Source organism: Lichenostomus cassidix, chromosome 3 (assembly GCF_008360975.1).
Source record: "Lichenostomus cassidix isolate B80296 chromosome 3, HeHo_3.0, whole genome shotgun sequence".
NCBI lineage: Eukaryota > Metazoa > Chordata > Aves > Passeriformes > Meliphagidae > Lichenostomus > Lichenostomus cassidix.
Genome location: NC_139483.1, coordinates 72,167,816 through 72,187,132, shown reverse-complemented (window position 1 = coordinate 72,187,132; position 19,317 = coordinate 72,167,816). Strand labels below are relative to the sequence as shown.

The following is a 19,317-nucleotide window of genomic DNA, read 5'->3' as shown; positions in this document are numbered from 1 at the left end:
ATATTAAATAAATTAATTAGCACATAACTTCAAAGTAGTCAGCAGGTCTTGACCTTAAATGTATGTGTTACTCTCTGGAATGGAAATGGGATATTGCCAAAGGAAGTAACACCTCAAAACAGGGCAGTCAAACAGTGTACAGAAAGCAGTTCTGCAACTAGGACACCTGCTGTCCCCCACTGCTGACAAAAGGAAGTCCAGACATGTATCAGAGGGCAAAAATCATCATTTACTGTCCAATTCACACACACAGTGCAAAAATAATTTATAGTTTATTACTCCTGTGAGAAAAGTATTCAGGAACAGATAAACAAGTTCATGTTTGGAACCAAAAGTAACAGAATTTACTGAATTATGCCTAAACTCTGTACATACACAAGCTTATATGCTGTACATTGTCATAATTGTGAAGTTGAAAAATTACTAAATACAGAAATTATTTGCAATTCTCTTTCCTAGTAGGTAAAATGACAATATCTATTGATGGATTTATGGTGTGTATATATATCTCAGAGGATATACTTATGCACACCAAGTACATATTTAGATTGAAACAGGAATACGTTGCTATACCAATGCCAGTTGGAGACAGCTGAAAGGGTTCTGGGTATCTGAGGATTCACTGTCATGATTCAGAAGCCATGTTTTCCCAATCTACTCCCAGCTCTTATCAGGAAAGTGCACTGAAGCATCACCCAGAGACAGCTGCTGTTACTCCATTTTGGAAAAACTCTGCTTTCCAATTACTAAACACAGAAGTGACACAATTTGACAGGTTCTTGTTTGCAGAAATCTTAACAGCTGACATTCAGCCCAGTGATGGGAAGGGTCTGGACTGGATCAAAAGAAGTTGAACACTTTGTACTGTTACTGTACACCAGCAAATCCAGGCACTTAGCGCTATCAGTATTTCTATTCTCAACTGTTCTAGAACTATGGGCGAAAGCTTATCTTTATTATAATCAAAAACAAACTTTCCCTAGACCTCAGTAAGATAGGACATCATCTTACATTCTAACGGTACTGCATTTTAATGAACCCAGGAATTTTAAATGTTTGGCAAAGTGCATACTTCAAGAGAATCATTCAGATATTTATAATAGCGTGACTGAACTTCAGAGTCAAAATATGATAAATTCTCTACAAGATAAAGGCACAATATTTACAGGTACTCTTACCACTGCAGCTTTAAATAAGACAAACTAAATAACTTCTACCATCTTTGAAATTAAACTGCTAAGAATTATAGTAATAATCTCTCATAAAAAAGTAGATATGCTTGTGCATTTAGTACTCTTGATTCTGGAACCATCTGAACGTGGGCATCACTAACATATACCCACTGTCCTCCTGATGCTCCCATGGCTTCTTTTAAACCTGAAATGCAGAAGCAAAAGAAGTTTTTTCTTGTCTTTCACGTCATCATCAAACAAATACAGTGCATATTTCAAAAAGCAAGAGAAGCTTTTAGCCCACAACAGTAATTCATTACTTAGATTCAATCCACTATTCATGGTTTGAAATTTGAAATGTCAAAGAGCACCATAAGAGAAACTGGTAGAAGACAATGCTCAGAACTGCATGCTGCCATGGCTTTTTTTCGTATTTTTTTCTGAAAGCCTAAGACATTTCAAGTACAGCTTGCTGAGTTCCAACAGTAAGTTATACTAGAATAAAACCAGTTCTGACACTGAAAAAAAAATCATATTTCAAAAACTGACCAGTGTGAAATAAGGAACACAAAAAATCTGTTCTAATAATCATTGCAAGACAAGCATAAGACTGAAGGGAACTTTGGTTTCATGAACAGTGAAGAATATTGTCTTTCTGGCAAATGAGCTTCAAATGCGAAGTATACCACATAGGATAGAAAGGCTTAGTTCTCACTTTCCCCCAAGAAGGGAAATAGTAAATATATTTACCTAACTTTGACAGCTTAACATATTATTGCTGCCACAAATCCTTCACTAACAGGTTCTATCCTGGAATCTTATTTCATTCTGCATATCCATCAAGTATGAATAAGAATTAGAATGTTGTTCTCAAAATGCCAACAGAAACCCCACACCAAACCACGTATCCTCCATGAAAAAGATTCTTACTGTTCACTTACGTTAAACCAGAGTATTCCAGATTTTTTAGCATTAAAAAATTCCCAATCCTAAAATGCATAAAATGCTCAAATATTCAGGAAATTTAATTGCATTTCATGTCATTGATTTGACTGTTGTATTAAACCACTTTCAAATACCAAATATGCCAAATAATTAAATTTTACCAGGTACAACTATTCATCTGGATACATTATTTTGACTACGAAAGAGAGGAGAGTTTACCCTCAATTATCTGTTTAATATCTGAATCAAAATCCCATTACTCATTCAGCTCTATATAGGACTAATAGCAGAAGTAAGATATGCATTGTGTGCAACAACAACAAAAAAGAATAATTAATAGAATCATAGGTTGGTTTGGGTTGGAAGGGACTTGAAAGATCATCTAGTTCTAACAGCTCTGCCAAGGGCAGGGACACCTTCCACTAGCTCAGGTTGCTCAGAGCTCCATCCAAACTGGCCTGGAGCACTTCCCTCGGATGGGGGTTCTGCAATTTGTCTAAAAATCACAGATTATTCTGAGCTAAAAAATTATTTGCTATAAATCCCTGTAGACACTTGCTTTTGGCTTACAGTCAAGAAAAATAAGCTCTTTTTGTACATACCCAGAACAGTTTTAGTGGTAGAAATATGCTCTAGCAATTTCTTGGAGGATGTCCTGACTTTCACATACGCCGCATAATGACCACCTCTCATTGACCCACTGTGCTCCACTATTCCATAAAGACTGTATAGCACTCTTGCACCATCCATGACATTCTGCAGTCCCAGAAACACAGAAAACAAAGGTGAATTATTTCACAATGCATTTTACAAGTGTCTTAATTAGCTATCAGCAGTATTACTTCAAGAGGCAAATAGACATCTACACCATTTCCAACAGTAAAATACACCTACTACAAGTACTCAGTAGTCTTACTAATTTAGTTACCATAGAAAAAGTAATACTTGTCCTTAATGCTGTTAGATACACCAATATCACCAGGGAATCACAGCTTAGCTAATACTAGCTAACGTGTGATATTCTTGATATGAATGGAATTGCACATTGTTACAGTTCTGATTTCAGGATGCTATTTGAAAAATTCACTTTATAATTTCATTTAAAAAGGAAGAAATAATCATCATTATCATCACCATCAATCCAATTTAATTTGTGGTCAGGACAACAACTGTTGAAGTACAGTAAAAATAAAGATTTTAAATGGTACCTTGCAAGATGCAGCACAAAATGGCGCTAAGTCTAAAATCAGTGGGAAATCCACATGCCTGTTTACTTTCCGTAGACTCAAACCAGCCTTCAAAAGAAAGGAAAAGAAAAGAAAGACTGTAAAATAAATATTTTTAGTAGGAAGCTTTTTAAAGCTAAGGTGCACTATGCTATTAAAATGAACCAAATCCAACAGTAAGATTTTAACTAATTTAAACATTCATTGTTATGTTTTCAATTCAGTGCCTGCTACACATAAGTGTGATGGACACATAAGGGGTTTTCCTGGATAAACTGGAATGGCTAAATGCACTCTGAAGGTATTAGGATAATCACAGCATGTTTCAAACAGTGCTTCTATCAGGTTTCCATCTAAAAAGGCAGTATTGGTATCCACAATGACACTTGAAGAATTGCTTGTTCACTCTTGGGGCAGAGGAATATACAAGAGGGGTTTGGCCTCTTACCTGGTGGAACCTTTTTAGGTGGAGAATAAGAATAGCAGGAACTGAAGAAATCAGCAGCTGTTTCCGAGCGTTTGTGTAGACACCTTCCATTTTCTTTTCTGTATTTGTGAGTATCAAAATAATTTGTAAAGAGAAGGCAGTCACATGGAATTTTTAAAGTACTTTTTAAACATCTAACAGAATAGATCTATGCTGCGATGTTTTTGTATTTGTGATATGAAATATAAGGGAAATTTTGTGGAGTAACAGGAAAATATTTTCTCTTTTTTCTAGTTATTAATAAACATAATCTGTGAAATCTGAGCATTACTTTAGCCAGTGTTGTACAAATCAGATCAGAGACTGGAAGCCTGTACACTATCTAGGTCAGCTTGCACACTGAGATACCTGTATTGTCTGTTACTATAGCACCCAACTTTCCTGTTAAAACCTAAAATAAATGGATGATCCCTGGATAAAAACTGGAAGGCACAAGTCTCTTTATCTATGCTAATGTCCTAATTACTAAGAGTTTAGTTTTCCATTCTTCAGTTCTTTCTGAATGACCACATACTTCATACTTATTTAAGAGAAAGGTCTGATGAGGGCTGTCTACTTCAGGAAGCCTCATAACCTGCTCGCTTGAGCATACAGGATTGGAGCATGTGAATTCCAAACCCCCTATGGTGCAGAAGGCACAGGGCTCTTAATATACAGGGCTCTTACCAAAAGTAGCACAGTGAAAGCTCCACAGTAAAAGAAAACATGCCACTAGCATTTATTTTTGTTGAAAAAATTAATTAATTTAATGGTTTTACATATGTTCAAAATAAAGTATTTAATTTAAGGTATAATGGAGCATTTAATGTTTAATCGGGTGACCTCTTACATCTTTTGTTTTAGAAGGAAAAACTAAATAGATTAGCTGTGAATTGATTGTCCTTTTCCATTTTTCATGGTGCCCATGGGACCAAGGTAATATTTATAAAGCACAGTTCAATGATGATTAAAGGAATTATTATAAAATACTATGTTCAGATTAATTTTTCTGAATTTACTTGTGCTTAACTTGTATCTCTCCAGATATCTATAAATGAACAGCAAACAGGCAATTTATTTGCTATTATAAGACCTCTCTTTATATTTTATTTACAAATAATCAGAAGAGCTTAACTTTTATATTCTTCTGGATTTCTATACATAAAACCCCCACAATTCTCCAGTCCTTTTAAATTGTTTATTTTTCATGCAGTTGTTTTTCTTATTCCGTGAACTCTAATGGTCTGCTTGGGCTATACAAGCATCAAGGAAAACATTTTCACAAGGTGCTTCTTTCTCATCTCCATTCTTACAAATCTCTGGAACTTTTTTCCTCTCTTCATTACAACTCTATTTTTTTGCCCCTTTTCTATATGTAATTACATTACTTCCCTGAGTACGTAAGCTACTGGGGCTAAATATTTCAGCATTTATTTCAAAGCTTTGAGGATTGTATGGAACAGAAACAGCAGCAAAGATTAGTATTGGGCAATGCACGTACTCAGTTTATGGTCATCTTTAAATTCCTTATCTTGGATAGAATAAAGATGCAAACCAAATTCTATGTTACATCTATGGTTATGTTCTAATATAAAAATTGGTCTTGTTGCCATTGCCTGATGAAGTTTTAAGTTGTTACAAGCAAGTTCTGCTTGGGGAGACATTTTTTATTTAGCCACAGTGGGGAAGCCCATGCTGGAGCAATGGAACAGCAGTCAGAGCACAGGCTTTGGGAGGCAATGCTGGAAATTGTCCAGAGGTGCAAACACTTTACCTGTAGAGTTGGTTTTCTTCTGATATTTCTGTTTCCTTTCTGTGCAGCTCTCACATAAAAGCTTGTTGTTCCCCATTAAAAGCTCTACAGAGGTGAACTGGTAAAGGCAGGACTGAACAGAACATTCCTTTGAGCTAGTTATGTAGCTTTGGGAAAGTGTCTGGAAAGCATTTTGAGGGTTTTGGGATAGTGAGGATTTGCCTACTGAGAACGTGGAATTATTTGATACACCTAATGCTGGATCTCCAGAGCTTGATTTTTTATCTTCATTTATAGGATCACAGAAGCTAAGCTTGGATATGGAACTGGAAATCATCTCTTCGTTGCTGTCGCTTGGCTTGTGTGGCATTTTAGGGTTTGTGTGGTTGACATGCACACCAGACACACTGCTGGGTGGGCTCAGAGTGGTTTGCTTAGAAGCACTTTCACTTTCTGAGGCTTCACTGTCTGCATCAAAGCTGCTTTCGGAGCGGCTGGCTTCCTTCTCGCTGCCCTCTGTCTGGCTGCCATTGACAGCTGCCTCAGCAGTGGTGTCTTTAGAGTACAGGACGCCAGAGCTACCTTCCAGCTCAAGCTTTTTGGCTTTTTCCTGCATGATAACAGGACTTCTTTCTTCTTCCTTTGAAGAAGCTTTTCTGGCAAGCCGTCTCTCATGGTTCAACTGATTCTGTAAATTATGGCATTATTAATTCAGTAATGGAGGGGAGAAACAGAAAGCAGATTTGTTAGCTAGCATACATTTTGAAACATGAGAATTTCAAAGCAATTTACTGGGGGTTTATATTGTTTTATATTCTCCATCTCTAATGTTTAAGATAGCTGATTTCCTTAAGATATTTTTAAACTAATTTAGGATTAGAAACCCCCATCCTAGTCAGCTAAGAGCATTATACCTACTGTGAGATCAATATTTCCCACAACTAATTACTTTTACTTTGTGACAGCTGTGGATTGCACATTTGAAGTGGTATTCACTTAATCTAATTTAAACTTCTAAAAGGTTCTCAAGTTCAAGCTACTCCCCTGGCCTTCCATGAGAGACCTTAGCTGATGAGCAGCTCCAGAAAAAATTCAACTCACCTTGCAGGCATATGCCATAGAATTAAATAAGACATCCCTAGGAGGATGCTTGCTGATTTGAAAATTACCTGAAGTCGACTTTTTCAATATCAAGATTGCAAGGAGGAGAAAAAAGATTGCTTCCACAGAAAGCTACTCCCATAGATTTAAAATAACAAAACCACCAAGCTGCCGTAATTTTAGGTGATTTGTGAATGTTCATGATTCTTTTCTTGCCTTCTTTTGTTTGGCTACTTTCCAAAAGAAACAAGCAACTTTCCTTCCCATTTTTTATTTCCTTTATTTGAATTCTATCAAAATTCCAGTGGTACCAATGGGAATCTTTCTCCTCAACAGTTTGAGTTTTTGGCCTTTTCTTCTGTAACAATCAATTTCTGCACTACTTCTTTCCATCCTTTCCTTTGTTTCTACCTCATGTCCTTTTTGTACTTCTGTCTCATTCTCTTCTCCTATCATTGTTTTACATGGTTGTTTTATATGTTCTATTTTTTCTTCACATGTGTTTAATGTGTTAGGATGTGATTCAGGAGAGCTTTTATGGTACTCAACAGAGCACAGACCCTTGCAATAGTCCCAAAAGCAACATGAATTGAAACTAGCCTGCAGATTTTTTTCCTTACAAATGAAATCCTGTAACTGAAAGCTAAATGGTTACCTGTGACTATCATTTCTCATGCTTCTAATGATGACCTAAATATTTTAAAACAAGTCTATGTCAGCTATGTGTGCACTAAGAAGCCCCACTTACATGTGTCAAAATTCCCTAGAAATTCCCAGTCACCCTAGAAACTTCAGAGGTAACTCAGGGTGACTGGTTAGTGTCAGTATTTAAGTTCTTACCTTATCTTTTGTTAAAGTGTGTTTCTTGACAATTTTGGGTTGATTATTCAGTGTACTGATAGAAGAACAATTATACTGACCAAGATCTGCCTCCTGTACACTTTTACTTTTACCTGTTCTTCCCAAGGGCACAGGTTTTGCAACCTAAGAAATTAGACAGGAAATTAGGAAAGGCAACAAGTCAATTTTGTATTCCTTTGCAACCTACAAAAAGATGAATGTGGGTGGATTTTTTTCCTTTATTTTTGAAAACAGTGACCTACATAAAACCACTTAAATGGCCCCCTGAATTGTGATATGACTACTTTCTAATTTTTTTAAATTATAAACTCACTGTCAACGTCTCTGAAGGTTCAAGTGAAAGCCACAAGGAATAGGAATTATACAAAATTTCTGAATGTAATACAATACAAAATAATTTATTCTATTACTGTATAAGCACATGCTTAGCTGTATGATATTATTTAGAAGGGACACAGGTCTGTTAGTTAATGCCTGGCGCAGCCTGTGACAACAGAGCTGCCACACCCCCTGTCACATGTTACTGGCAGCAGTACATCTCGACTGTAAAGGAAAGTGATGACTATAAAGTAATGCCCATCCTCAAGTAAGTGCAGTGACTGCTAAACACCCACAGAAATCACTCTCAAACAGAAGCACAAAGTTCCCTTGGTACACATGGGAGCCAGGAAGCACGAGGGCCCAGATACTCAAAATGCTCTTAAAGCCTTAACTCCCGCAGGTGTCTGCACTCAATGCACCAGTGAAGACAAAGAATTTGTTATGAGCAAAACTGGTGTTTGGAGAAGAATACATTTTATACAGAAATAAATATTACATTAATTACTCTCCCTTAAATACAGATGGATATGTGCAAGATGGAGGAAGAACCACTCCCAACGCACCCCCACTAATCTCAAGTGAAAACCCCAAGTCCTTAAAAAAGAGTTTATGCCTTCAAAGGAACAAAGTTCCTCTGCAGCTAATGAAGGCAATCCATGAAATGCTGAGAACACCAGCATAAATATATTAAAATATCCATTTTTACAGTTTCATCCTGTAGGTAAACATCATCCCAAGAGACTCAGGTTCTCTAGATGCAAACCAATAGGCTAGAATCTGACTCTCTGGACCTCCAGAAAAAAAGGCTTATAATCATTCAATTTATATAGGTATATACTATTAAATTAAAGTAATCTCAGACCTATATATTCTGTAAGTTACTATGGGCATTTGATCCAAGTTTGGACTAATTTAAAGAGAATACACACTTATGACATTGTATGCCTCTATATATATCTAGAAAGAAAATCATATAATGAACAGATGGTTAACAGTACATGTATTTATGGACAAGGATGTATTTTTAGGCTTGAAATCAGAACTATGTGTATATGCATAAATATTTTCATAAGAGTATTAAAGACAATCCACTGGAACCAATAGTTACTTATTACATATTCTGTTGCTTACCCTCTCCTCTATTATAGGAAGTGAAAGATCAATGAAAGGTTCTTTTACTGTTGAAATCTTGAAGAAAAAGAGAAAATGCACTTAAATGCAAAGAACAGTATATTGGTTTAGTACATAGCTCCCTTTATTTAATCAATTTATTATCAAAAACTATACAAAAAGCTAATTACTTACAAGATGTATGAAACTACAATGAAGAACTTCCCACTAAGTTATTAAAAATGTATTAAGTTAGCTCTAATTTTCTTTCTAACACCACACAGAATTTCAGCATACAGAGATAAAGGGTGAGGCTGTTCATCTGGGCATGAACTGACTTGAAGCAGCGTGGTGCTAACTTTTTCTGAGCTCCAGACGGATTTTCAAGTCACGTGGGACTCTGTGGTACCATTTTATAGAAAGCTACCTTTTAGAGTTTCCTGATTCTGCACACTTCTGCACAGGTGTTTGAGCTGTTACACTGGACTGGTTAATGACAGTTAAGTGACAGGTTCTAACCTCATGCTCTCAGGTAAGATTAAGTCAGTCTTACTGGTTGCAGTCAAAAGCTTTGTTAGATTTTTTCACACCATATAGTAATTGGTGAAATAAATCCAATTACAGGAGAAAAGGGGATTGAAAAAAAACAACCTCTTTTTTTGCACTCAGGTTTCATTTTGCCATGTATAAGCTGGAAATGTGTTGCAAAGCATACCTAAAGACAATCTCTTTCAGCACTTTCCATCTGCCTTTATTACTAAGTTCCTTAAGCTCTCTCCCTTGCTGTTCTCAAATTCCTTCCAAAACTGACTCATCTTACATCTGGAAAGACTGTGAAAAACAAAACTTTAAAAAAAGAAGTAAAAATCATGTTGTACATTTAAGTCACAGTCATGCCATCCATTGCTGTGACCGTGTCCCTTCTCTTGTATTTGTGACCCCTTCTTTCACCTGTGACATTTGGTATGGACTGCAAGCTTATTTTACCTGTGGTGTGAGGGACTTGGGAACATCTAGGTTCCAGTATGGCAATAAATGAGAACAAAAGCAGTGCAGCTCTGGTGACTGCCTAGTGAGTGATGTTCAAACAAGGGTTCCTCTAAAGTGTCGATTTGCATGGACAAACATGTATCAAAAATATCTTGCCAGTGCAGGCAAAGGAAAATGAATGCTAAACTCTTCCTCAAAGGGCTACAGCTAGTATATTCCCAAGTCCTGTGTAGGCAGAATATAAGAATCCACCAAAAATAGATGAGACATGCAAAATACATACAACTTTTGTTTTTTATATAGTAAAAGTTCTTCATTGGTATCAGTAGCACATTGAAGAGAAATCTGCACATCACACACAGGGAAATTTACCTGGCACTGCAGGACTGTGCTTAATTTTTCAGATAGGTTAATTTACTTAATCTCTATAATATGAAATATAATGTTTTAAACCAAACACAAATGTAACATTCAATTAGAAAAGTCATGCAAATAAGAATTTTCTCTTTCAAACTTAAAAGAAAATTATAAGGATCATGGAAAGCATTTATGATGGAATGTCAGTAATATTAATTATGAAAGGAATACACTGTTCATTAGGGTTATTATATTAATTATAAAAAGTACTTCAAAGAGAAAGAAGTAATTTTAGCATTTTCCCACTCATTCTAATTCAAAGTAAGTAATTTCCAATTTGCAGGTGTATCCCAGAAGAGCAGGCAGGAGGATTTATGTTTTAAGATAGGTAAATGTTTCAAAAATGTCAAATAATACTAGTGTGTAACACATATGATTATAGAATTTGGAACCTCCAGCCTTAAGTCAGATGGTAAAATCAGGCCCAGTACTTGAATCCTTTTTGAATTCAAAGGATCCCTGTTCTTAGGTTTGGGAGGATAATGCTTTAAAGAAGGAATAAATAATTTCAAATGAGAAACTTTCAAGAAAGTCTTGTTTTTACAAACAAACAAACAAGTATAAAATTGGCAACACAATTTTATACTTTCAAGACAACGTAATCAAACCAGTATGTGATCGATTCCACATCAAACCAAATTCCAGAATACCTACATTTTCACATTCCTCACACATGACAGTGCTAGTCAATTCACCAACAAAGATCCTATCTATGAAGTTCATCTTCACACCCTCTCTTCCATATGCTGAAAAAACATTGCCTTTTTTAAATGTGAAAAGTAACACATCCAATGCCACACTATAAGTACAATAAAATTCTTTCCAAGATATATTATGAAAGCATAATTTTAAACATATTCAAAATGTTTTGAACACAACACAATAACTAACACATTGTATACTGTATCTCAACATTTAAAAATATTGTAGTGATAAAAATATTTTATCCTTCCCTTCCCCATCTTCTGTAACAGAATAGTAATATTGTATCTCTTTAGAAGAAGCTTTTTAAATAAAATCTCAGTTTTCTTTTGAATACACAATATTGCATTGCCTTGATATAGACACTGGGGTAAGCAGACAGGTTATCACCCTTTCGAAATGGTTTTTGCAACTATAAATCTCTAAAAAATATAACAAAATCCTCTTCTAATACATCTTTATGTCTTAACTTTTGCAGATTTGGGAAAGATGACTTACAAAACATCTTAATCATTAGGACTTAATTAAAACAAAATCTCCCAAATTAAAACTATTGAATAAACAAACACACACAAAAAAATAAAACTTCTTCTTTTGAAAAAAAAAAAAGCCTTCTTTAGAAATAGCTGCCTACCTTGACTTTGTAATTGTATTTAGGGTGCTCACAGCACTAGTCAGCTGACAGGAATCAGTTTCATTTATGGAAAGTGGCCTCTCTGAGTATAAGTAATTATGACTATGTAACAAATATGGGGCAGGCTATTTTAGAAAACAAAATTAAATTCTACCTGTTATTAAAAGACGCATTATTATCATCGGGCAGCCTTTCTCCTGCATACAAAGATGCAAGTCAGCGCATACTAAGCGCTCTATACTTCAGGTGCACACTAGGCGGCACTAGAGTAACACCGAATAAAGTCTGGCAATTACAGCACTTCGCCTCTCCTGTTAGCAATAGGCAGCTCTGAAGAAAATGCTATTCAAAGACTAGTGCAGTTTTAGAAGTTTTCAATAAAGAGTTGCATACCTTTGACTTTTCTTCTAGTTTCTTCATCTGCTGTCTTAGTAGTTGGGTTATTAAATGCTTTTAAGATACCAGTTTGTATACGCTAGAAATAAAAATAAAACCAAGTGTTTTAAGTGTAAACCTTCTAAAAACTAGTAATATATTATTAGACTTTATCTTATTTCCATGAAATAAGGAAAATTTAATACTGTATTCAATATTGAAACTACTGTTGCTACTCACTAACAATGTCAAAACTACATGAGCTTAACTTTAGTAGATAATCATCCAAGAATTTCCTTCCCTTTAAAGAGCACCATCACAGGGCACTTTACAGGTTACCAAGAAATATGAGATTTTCAGTGAATTAATACTATCCATTTCTTCCACTGCAAATGGACTAATACTGATTGACTACAAAATACTTGTAAGGCAGCTAGCTAAAGGTGTTTTAGTAGCCAGACTTCAGTGACTGCGTTTGGGCAGTATTTTTATCACTTCTGTTTATTTTCTAACACTGCAAATTCCAGAAGTATGTTAGAAAACCTTAGAAAGAAAACTTTTTATGAATCCACGTAAATGTTATCAACATTTATTTTAAAAAATCCTAAAGCTACAGTTTTGAAAGAAGCATCAGAAAGAAGAAAATTCATTAATGAGCTGTAGCTGCCCCTCCAGACAGGAGGGGCAGCTTCCCATTATTTCTCAGCTGCCTGGAGGTGAAGAGATGTTGTATTCCTGGCTGCAGAACTGCATGGGCTGGTAGAAAAGCCCAACCTCTGATATGCTGCAGAGAGAGAAGCAGGAGCATGAATCAGGTCCCCTGAGTCTAGCATGCATGACCTGTGCTTCCCCTTTTCCTGGCAAATGTCCTGCCTCCCTGGTCCACAAACTCTAATGACATGTACGAGTCTCCCTTGTTGGTGTGCAAATGACATTTACAATTAAATACTGAAGTCACACTTAGAGCAAAGGACCATTTTAAGAGAAAAATGGTGATACGAAACCTTCTGCAAGCAACTCAAACCCTGTGTCCTAACAGGAAGATTAATAAATGGCTCTAGTTTCCAGGCAGCAAAGCACACTTCCAAGCCACATATCACAGAAGTGTGAGGATGACAGACAGCGTCAGAGGTTTGGTTTCCAGTTCAGACACCCATCAGACCAAGTCATACTCCGACCTTATGAGTATGTGACCTGGCTTGTGAATTAACTCCCGCTGCCCTGAGCTCAGCTTTGTTCATCTTAAAGCCAACAATATACTAAAAGGATTAATCAATAGGTAATTCATGAAGTTGAGCACCATAAATGGGTTTAGGGCCATAAGCAACCCTTTTGTTGGGATTAGCGCGTTGAACCATTTATTTAGGTCAAAGAAAGACATAGTCTTTGAATGGGCAGGGTGCTGTGGACAATGGCAGCAGACATTAATCAATTAGCAGCAGGGTTCAGCCACTTCAGGCCCTGGTGTGAAACCATCTCCAGCCCACATTGCTGGAAATGGCAGACGCTAAGTCATCTTTATTGTTGTATGGCCAAGCTTTTAGCTTAAAAATCCACTTGTGTACAAACACATTCTAACTTTTCTCCACAGGAATATGCAAAAGTTCAGCGGTGGCGTTAGGTACAAACACAAAACCACACAGAAGAGGCAAAAGTATAACATGACTTTTTTATTAGCTCCTATAACTAGTGCCATGTTATATATTATATATATTTTTCATTGAAACTTTGGGCTTAAAAACGACTAATCCTATTAGGGATAGGGAAGGGGAGATGGCCATTTTCAGCTGTCTCATGAGTGGATGGCAAAGCAGCCAGCCATCTTTCAGCAGGGCTGTTCCCTCTTCCAAGAAGAAAGTTTAAAAGCAGCATGAAGAGGAAGTTTAGTGGCTGAAACCCCTCCTATGAGTTCTGGTGGCAAAGGCTGCTGCAGGCAAGTGCCCAGCTAGAGCCCACGTGGTGGGGAAGCTCCTGCCTGTGTCCAGCCAGCACAGGCCTTGTGTTTGCTGTTTGTCTGCCATCTACAGACCTGAAACATGGGATAATTTTAAAAAATATAGAGAGAGGGAGGCGGAAAGAGCTTTTACTAGTACTGTTGGTGGCAGAGCACCCCAAGGTGAAAAAGATGAGTTTGCAGTCATGCACCATTAGGGCAGCAGTGGGGTGTAATTGCAGGGTAGGGTGGCACCCACCCCTCTGCCTGGTGATGAGGTGGCAGAAATACTGCCCAGAAAGTCACCATAAATTCTCACCATCTTCCCTCACTCTTTTGAGGTAGCTACTGTAGCTGTCACTGCTCTCTAATAATAAATGATTCAAAAGGCAAATACTAATGCAGGGTATTGCAATGATGGCACATCCACTGGTGAAGCTCCTCTCTCTCAGACAGGAGACTGAATTGAGGGGAAAGCACAAGCACCGAGAAGAAGCTTAGTTGTAATAATCCTGCTTTCTGTGGATCCTCCTTTGTCAAGAAAATACAGTTTTCACCTTTGATTACATGAAAATGAAAAAATAAAAAAGTTTACATTTTGTGAAATGTACACTGCTGCAAAAACATGACAACTGTTTTCTAACTGAAGTCAGCTGCTTCTGTCATGTGCCCTGTTCAAGACATCATTTTCTAAGTGTGACAGTGTCAAGGTTTAACTGTTTCTCCTTGCAGTTCAGTTCTGGTTTTAATCAAGAATGCTACTGAAAAGACCAAGAAATATTAGTATTCTGGCAGCATGAGGATTTGTTCAGCTCTACTTTCGTGCCAGGAACTGGGTTCAGACACAGCTTTACATCTTATCTGTGAGATAATTCAGCTCAGGCTCATGACAGTCGTCAGGTTACTAGAAGAAAGGGAAGAGGAAGTACTCTAGTCAGTACAAGATTTAAAGCCTTCCTTTAGATGAGTCTGAGAAAAGGCTATTTACCACGAAGTATCATCTGAAAAGAAGGGTCCAAGACTAAGTCAGACAGATTAAATCTGATATAGTCAAAACAGCAACCAAACACACCCTATCGTGCATGAACAATGCAGGAAACACAGATAATGAAGGAAAAGAAACAAAAAAACTCACACATGCACATTTTCAATATAATAAGCTGCTTCTACAGTTCATATACTTGGATGTGGATTTTAAGCAATGAAAAGCAGCACCTTACTGATAAAACAAGTAGTTTCTCACACTTTTCAAGAGATACAAGAAACTTCAAAAGACTTTTTTTTCCTCCACAATTCTCAATGACAATTTTCAGTTAAAATTGTGGGTAGGTCCACAGCTAGGAACTGCTAATTTTTGTCCCAAACCTTTAAAAATTCACTTTGTCAGCTAATGCAGAGGTCCTACCTTTACTTTTTTGACATCTCAGATATCCTTTTTCCCCCTCCTTTTCCTTTTTTTAACAGCCAACAACTCAAATTCCTGAAGTTATCATATTCTACTTAACATACTACTTCTACTACTTACTGAAACTTTCTATCAACTATTTTAACAAATCAACGTGAACATAATTAAATATCTTTCAAAAAAATTATTTTTTCTCAAGATAATAAAAATAGACACTCTTACTTCATTAAGTACATCTTTAAAACAATGGGAACACGAAGGACATTGAAGCAATGACTAGTAGTTCACTTTAAAAAGACACACAAAGACATTACTTTTGTCTCCTCAATCCTGATTGCATCCAACAGATAGTGCAGAAGCTCCTGGCTGTCCTGCTGCTGGAACCCTTTGAATCGAGGAGCCCTATGAAAGAAACAGTAAAGAATTTAAAATTATCTTAGGAGGTTCTTACAAGACAATGTCAACATCAGACACTTGTTGGATGCCAGGCTACAAACAGGTACAATCCCTGCTGGACCTCCTGGGGCTTTAGGAAGCTCCCTGTGTGGCAGGCAATTTCACCAACAAGGCTGCACTTTAACCTGGGTTGCAGTTTGACTATATTGGAGTGTGGCTTGACTAAAATACAGATTTGCCAGTAGAGTCTCATCCATGCTAGCAGCTCTTTCCTGACAGACTACACCAGTACTTCTGTACCACCAGACATTCCCAATGTCATGGAAGAGAGAGAAAGATTTTCCAAGTGCTTAACCTCTTTACTATCCTTATCCTTTACTATCTCACCCTTAAGGCATCTCACTTACCTTAAGTGCTTAACCTTTACTATCTCACCCTTTTCTCAATCGAGGAGAAATCTCAGATGTGCATAAACAGTCCTTTTAAATCACCAGCAGCATCCATATGACCCTCAGAAGCCAAAAGAAGAAAAATATCCATTTCTGACTATGCTTCCATTTACACTGGTGATCTTTTAGGCAACTGCACAGGGGTAATGTTGCATCTGTTCTGAGATAGCCATTCAGTAGTATCAATCACTGCTATTCAAGAACTGTTGAGTTCTTTTATTATTATTCACAGCACCTAAATATATTCAAAAGATAGTATTTTTCAGGTATAGATTACATAGAAATTAGAAAAACTAAACTTATGAGTACATGGATAGATCCTTAAGGTGTTCTCCTTAAGAAGATAACTACAGCTAGAAGGCTTCTAACAAACTATTTGAATCTTCAGCTTCTTGCAACCCCAAATGAGACTGTAAATATTCACTATTAACACATCTCTATTCACATTAACTGACTGGTCAAACTATACCTGTCTTTCCAGGCAGGTTACTCTTCAGATCTTCAATTACAGTCTTGAACTACTTAATCTAAAATGAGATTCCACAGGGAGTTGGAAGGGACCACTGGAGGTCACCTAACCCAACCTCCCTGCCCAAGCAGGGTCCTCTAGAGCAAGTTACTAAGGATTGCAATGGGTGGGTTTCTGAATTTCCAACAATGCCACCAAATGGCAACTGTGACTCTTGCTGCAGACTGAAGTGAGCACATGAAGGCCTAACCATGGGCACTCCTCCCAAAACCTAGCACAGGGACAACTGCATTAGCAGAGCTCAAACAGGAATTTTATCAAACTGGCAGAGCAGCCAGATAAGCTAACCACTCACTCAGCTACTCAATTTTATTAAACACATGTTGATCCCATTTTCACTTTGAGCTGTGGATTGCATTCTGTGGCTAACCAGTACACAGAGCTGCAAATACATATTGGTATTTCCCCTGGCACAATGATCTCGCTTGCCCAGCAAAGCTCTTCAGCTGTTCTAGGGTTCTTGACGGTGAGGCTTCCATCTGACTCATACCCTAAGGCTGCACAGATTTGCCTTGGAAGTTTGTGCTCATGGACAGGAGAAATGAAAGGTGATCAGAAAACACAACCATGTGCAACATGCCTACAACAGTAAAATGAAAAGCTGGGCAAGGTGTCAAGATGCCAGGTTAGGGCACAGCAGACATGGGCTACAGGCAGGATAGTGATACAGGAGTCTCAGTTTTGAGCTGCTCACTGGAGGCACTTTGGGGTGTAAGTGGAGAAGGATTGAAGGTGACATGGCAGATATCTAAGGTCAATGCCTAAAATTAAGTGGAACAAATCTGGACCTGCATATGCAAAACAACACGTTCACATTTACAAAAAGGGTACTTTCACATTTGCACTTCATATCCAGTTTTTGACATAAAGTTGACAATATCCCTAGTTAGAGGCTTATATCCCTAGTTAGTGAGGCTTACTATAAGATCTGGAATCAGTACAGAGGGTGACTTTTTTAAGCATTCTTTTGAAAGTGATTTTTTTTTTCATGAGCAAGTCAACCTCAAAAATTAATTTCAAATTTGAAAAACTGAAATAATATTAAAAATTAAACATTTTATTTAATATGTCTAAAATGCAATCTTTTCTTCTATTAAAACCACATTTTATTTCTAATAGATTTTATTATAAATCACAAATACTTTCTGAAAAGCACTGAACCTTTATTTTGGCTCCAATAAAACACTCAATATACATAAAAAATTAAATAGCACATGTTGCTACATGCATATGTTTGCATGCATGCAGTTTCACTTTCCAATTAATTAAAACAGTTTTCTCTCACTGAGGCTCCAGGAATCTAAAAAAACTTTTTTTTTAAACCCAGATGCCAAAATCAGTTCAATTCTGAGAAATATGGTTAGTTAGCCATAGTATTATCATTTTAATTTATGAGAAATTTCTTCTTTTCCTCAGGCAGTGAGAATCAATGAGTATATTCAGCCCATCTTCTGCAGTGTAGGCATACTAATAGCTCCAAAATAGCAAGAAAATTAAGAGCAAGAAAAAAATTAACAGCAAGAAAACTTTCCATATATACACATTCTGAATCCTGGTATTAATAAGGATTTTATTATTTTTGGCCACAAAAGGAGGACCTCTGTAAAAGACACTACAGTAAAAAGGAGGAAAAAGTAATAATTACTTGACAAAGGTACAAGCAAAAACTCCATCATTGTTACAGAAGGGTTTTTTTCACTGCAGAGACACCTCACAGAACTAAATATTCAATGCAAATCAGGAAAAAGCTCCACGTATACCTTTTGTTACTACTTATGGTTTGCAGTGTAACCTCTTACTGATGAGTATACAATAATAATTTCAGATTAAAATCATTTTACTAATCATTTTACTAATTTGTATTCCAAAGTAGAGTAATTTACCTGCATGTTTCACACAGTTTTATTAGCTTAAATTAGGAGGGGAGGAAATTAACTCAGCCATGGAAGCTTTTAATTTTGGTTTGTTTTGGGTTTTTTCATTTTATTAAAACATAATGCATTTACAAGTACAAGATTATTTAGGCTTCTCTGGGCCTGTACTAAATCTATATGCCTGAATTTTAATGGAAACAAGGATGATGGGAATGTAACAGCTACTACTTTAAAAATGAAGTGGCAAGGAAAGTGACTTGTAAAGATTCCACTTAAGGTTGAGTCATTTACTTGGACTGACAAATTATGTCATTATTAACACTGCTTAAGATACAGTTAATCTGTCATTCATGTACATAGCATACTATGTAATGTTGCATATAATTCTAAATATCTCATGTTTTGTGGAAAAACATTTAAGATTAGTGCATTTGTTTTGGGGGGGAAATCACAAGAGGAAACCAAAAAATAACAATAAAAAGGAGGGAGAGAATTTCACACCTCACAATGCATTTGCTGGAAACTTCCTACACTTAAAAACCAGTATTAGAGAAGAAAAAGGAACTAATCCATGCTGATACACAGAAATCTGACAACTAAAAAATGTGTGCTCTCGTCTCCTTGAAAATATGCTTCAAGCAATATCCTTGGCAAAAGT

The 19,317-nt window shown here is 36.6% G+C and overlaps 1 protein-coding gene across 3 annotated transcripts in view; it reads right to left on the bottom strand.

Moving 5' to 3' along the window:
- Positions 1-208: 208 nt before the first annotated feature.
- Positions 209-19,317, bottom strand: part of USP45 (ubiquitin specific peptidase 45) — a 49,761-nt gene continuing 30,652 nt past the window's right edge. For all 3 annotated transcript variants that reach the window (XM_085056280.1, XM_085056281.1, XM_085056282.1), the window contains 10 exons: positions 15,726-15,813; positions 12,092-12,173; positions 11,017-11,108; positions 8,977-9,033; positions 7,504-7,647; positions 5,584-6,250; positions 3,792-3,889; positions 3,326-3,412; positions 2,720-2,873; positions 209-1,377 (listed from right to left, as the gene is read on the bottom strand). In XM_085056280.1, the coding sequence (XP_084912406.1) occupies positions 1,244-1,377; positions 2,720-2,873; positions 3,326-3,412; positions 3,792-3,889; positions 5,584-6,250; positions 7,504-7,647; positions 8,977-9,033; positions 11,017-11,108; positions 12,092-12,173; positions 15,726-15,813 (1,603 nt within the window). In that variant the 3' untranslated portion in view covers positions 209-1,243. The remainder of the gene's footprint in view (positions 1,378-2,719; positions 2,874-3,325; positions 3,413-3,791; positions 3,890-5,583; positions 6,251-7,503; positions 7,648-8,976; positions 9,034-11,016; positions 11,109-12,091; positions 12,174-15,725; positions 15,814-19,317) is intronic.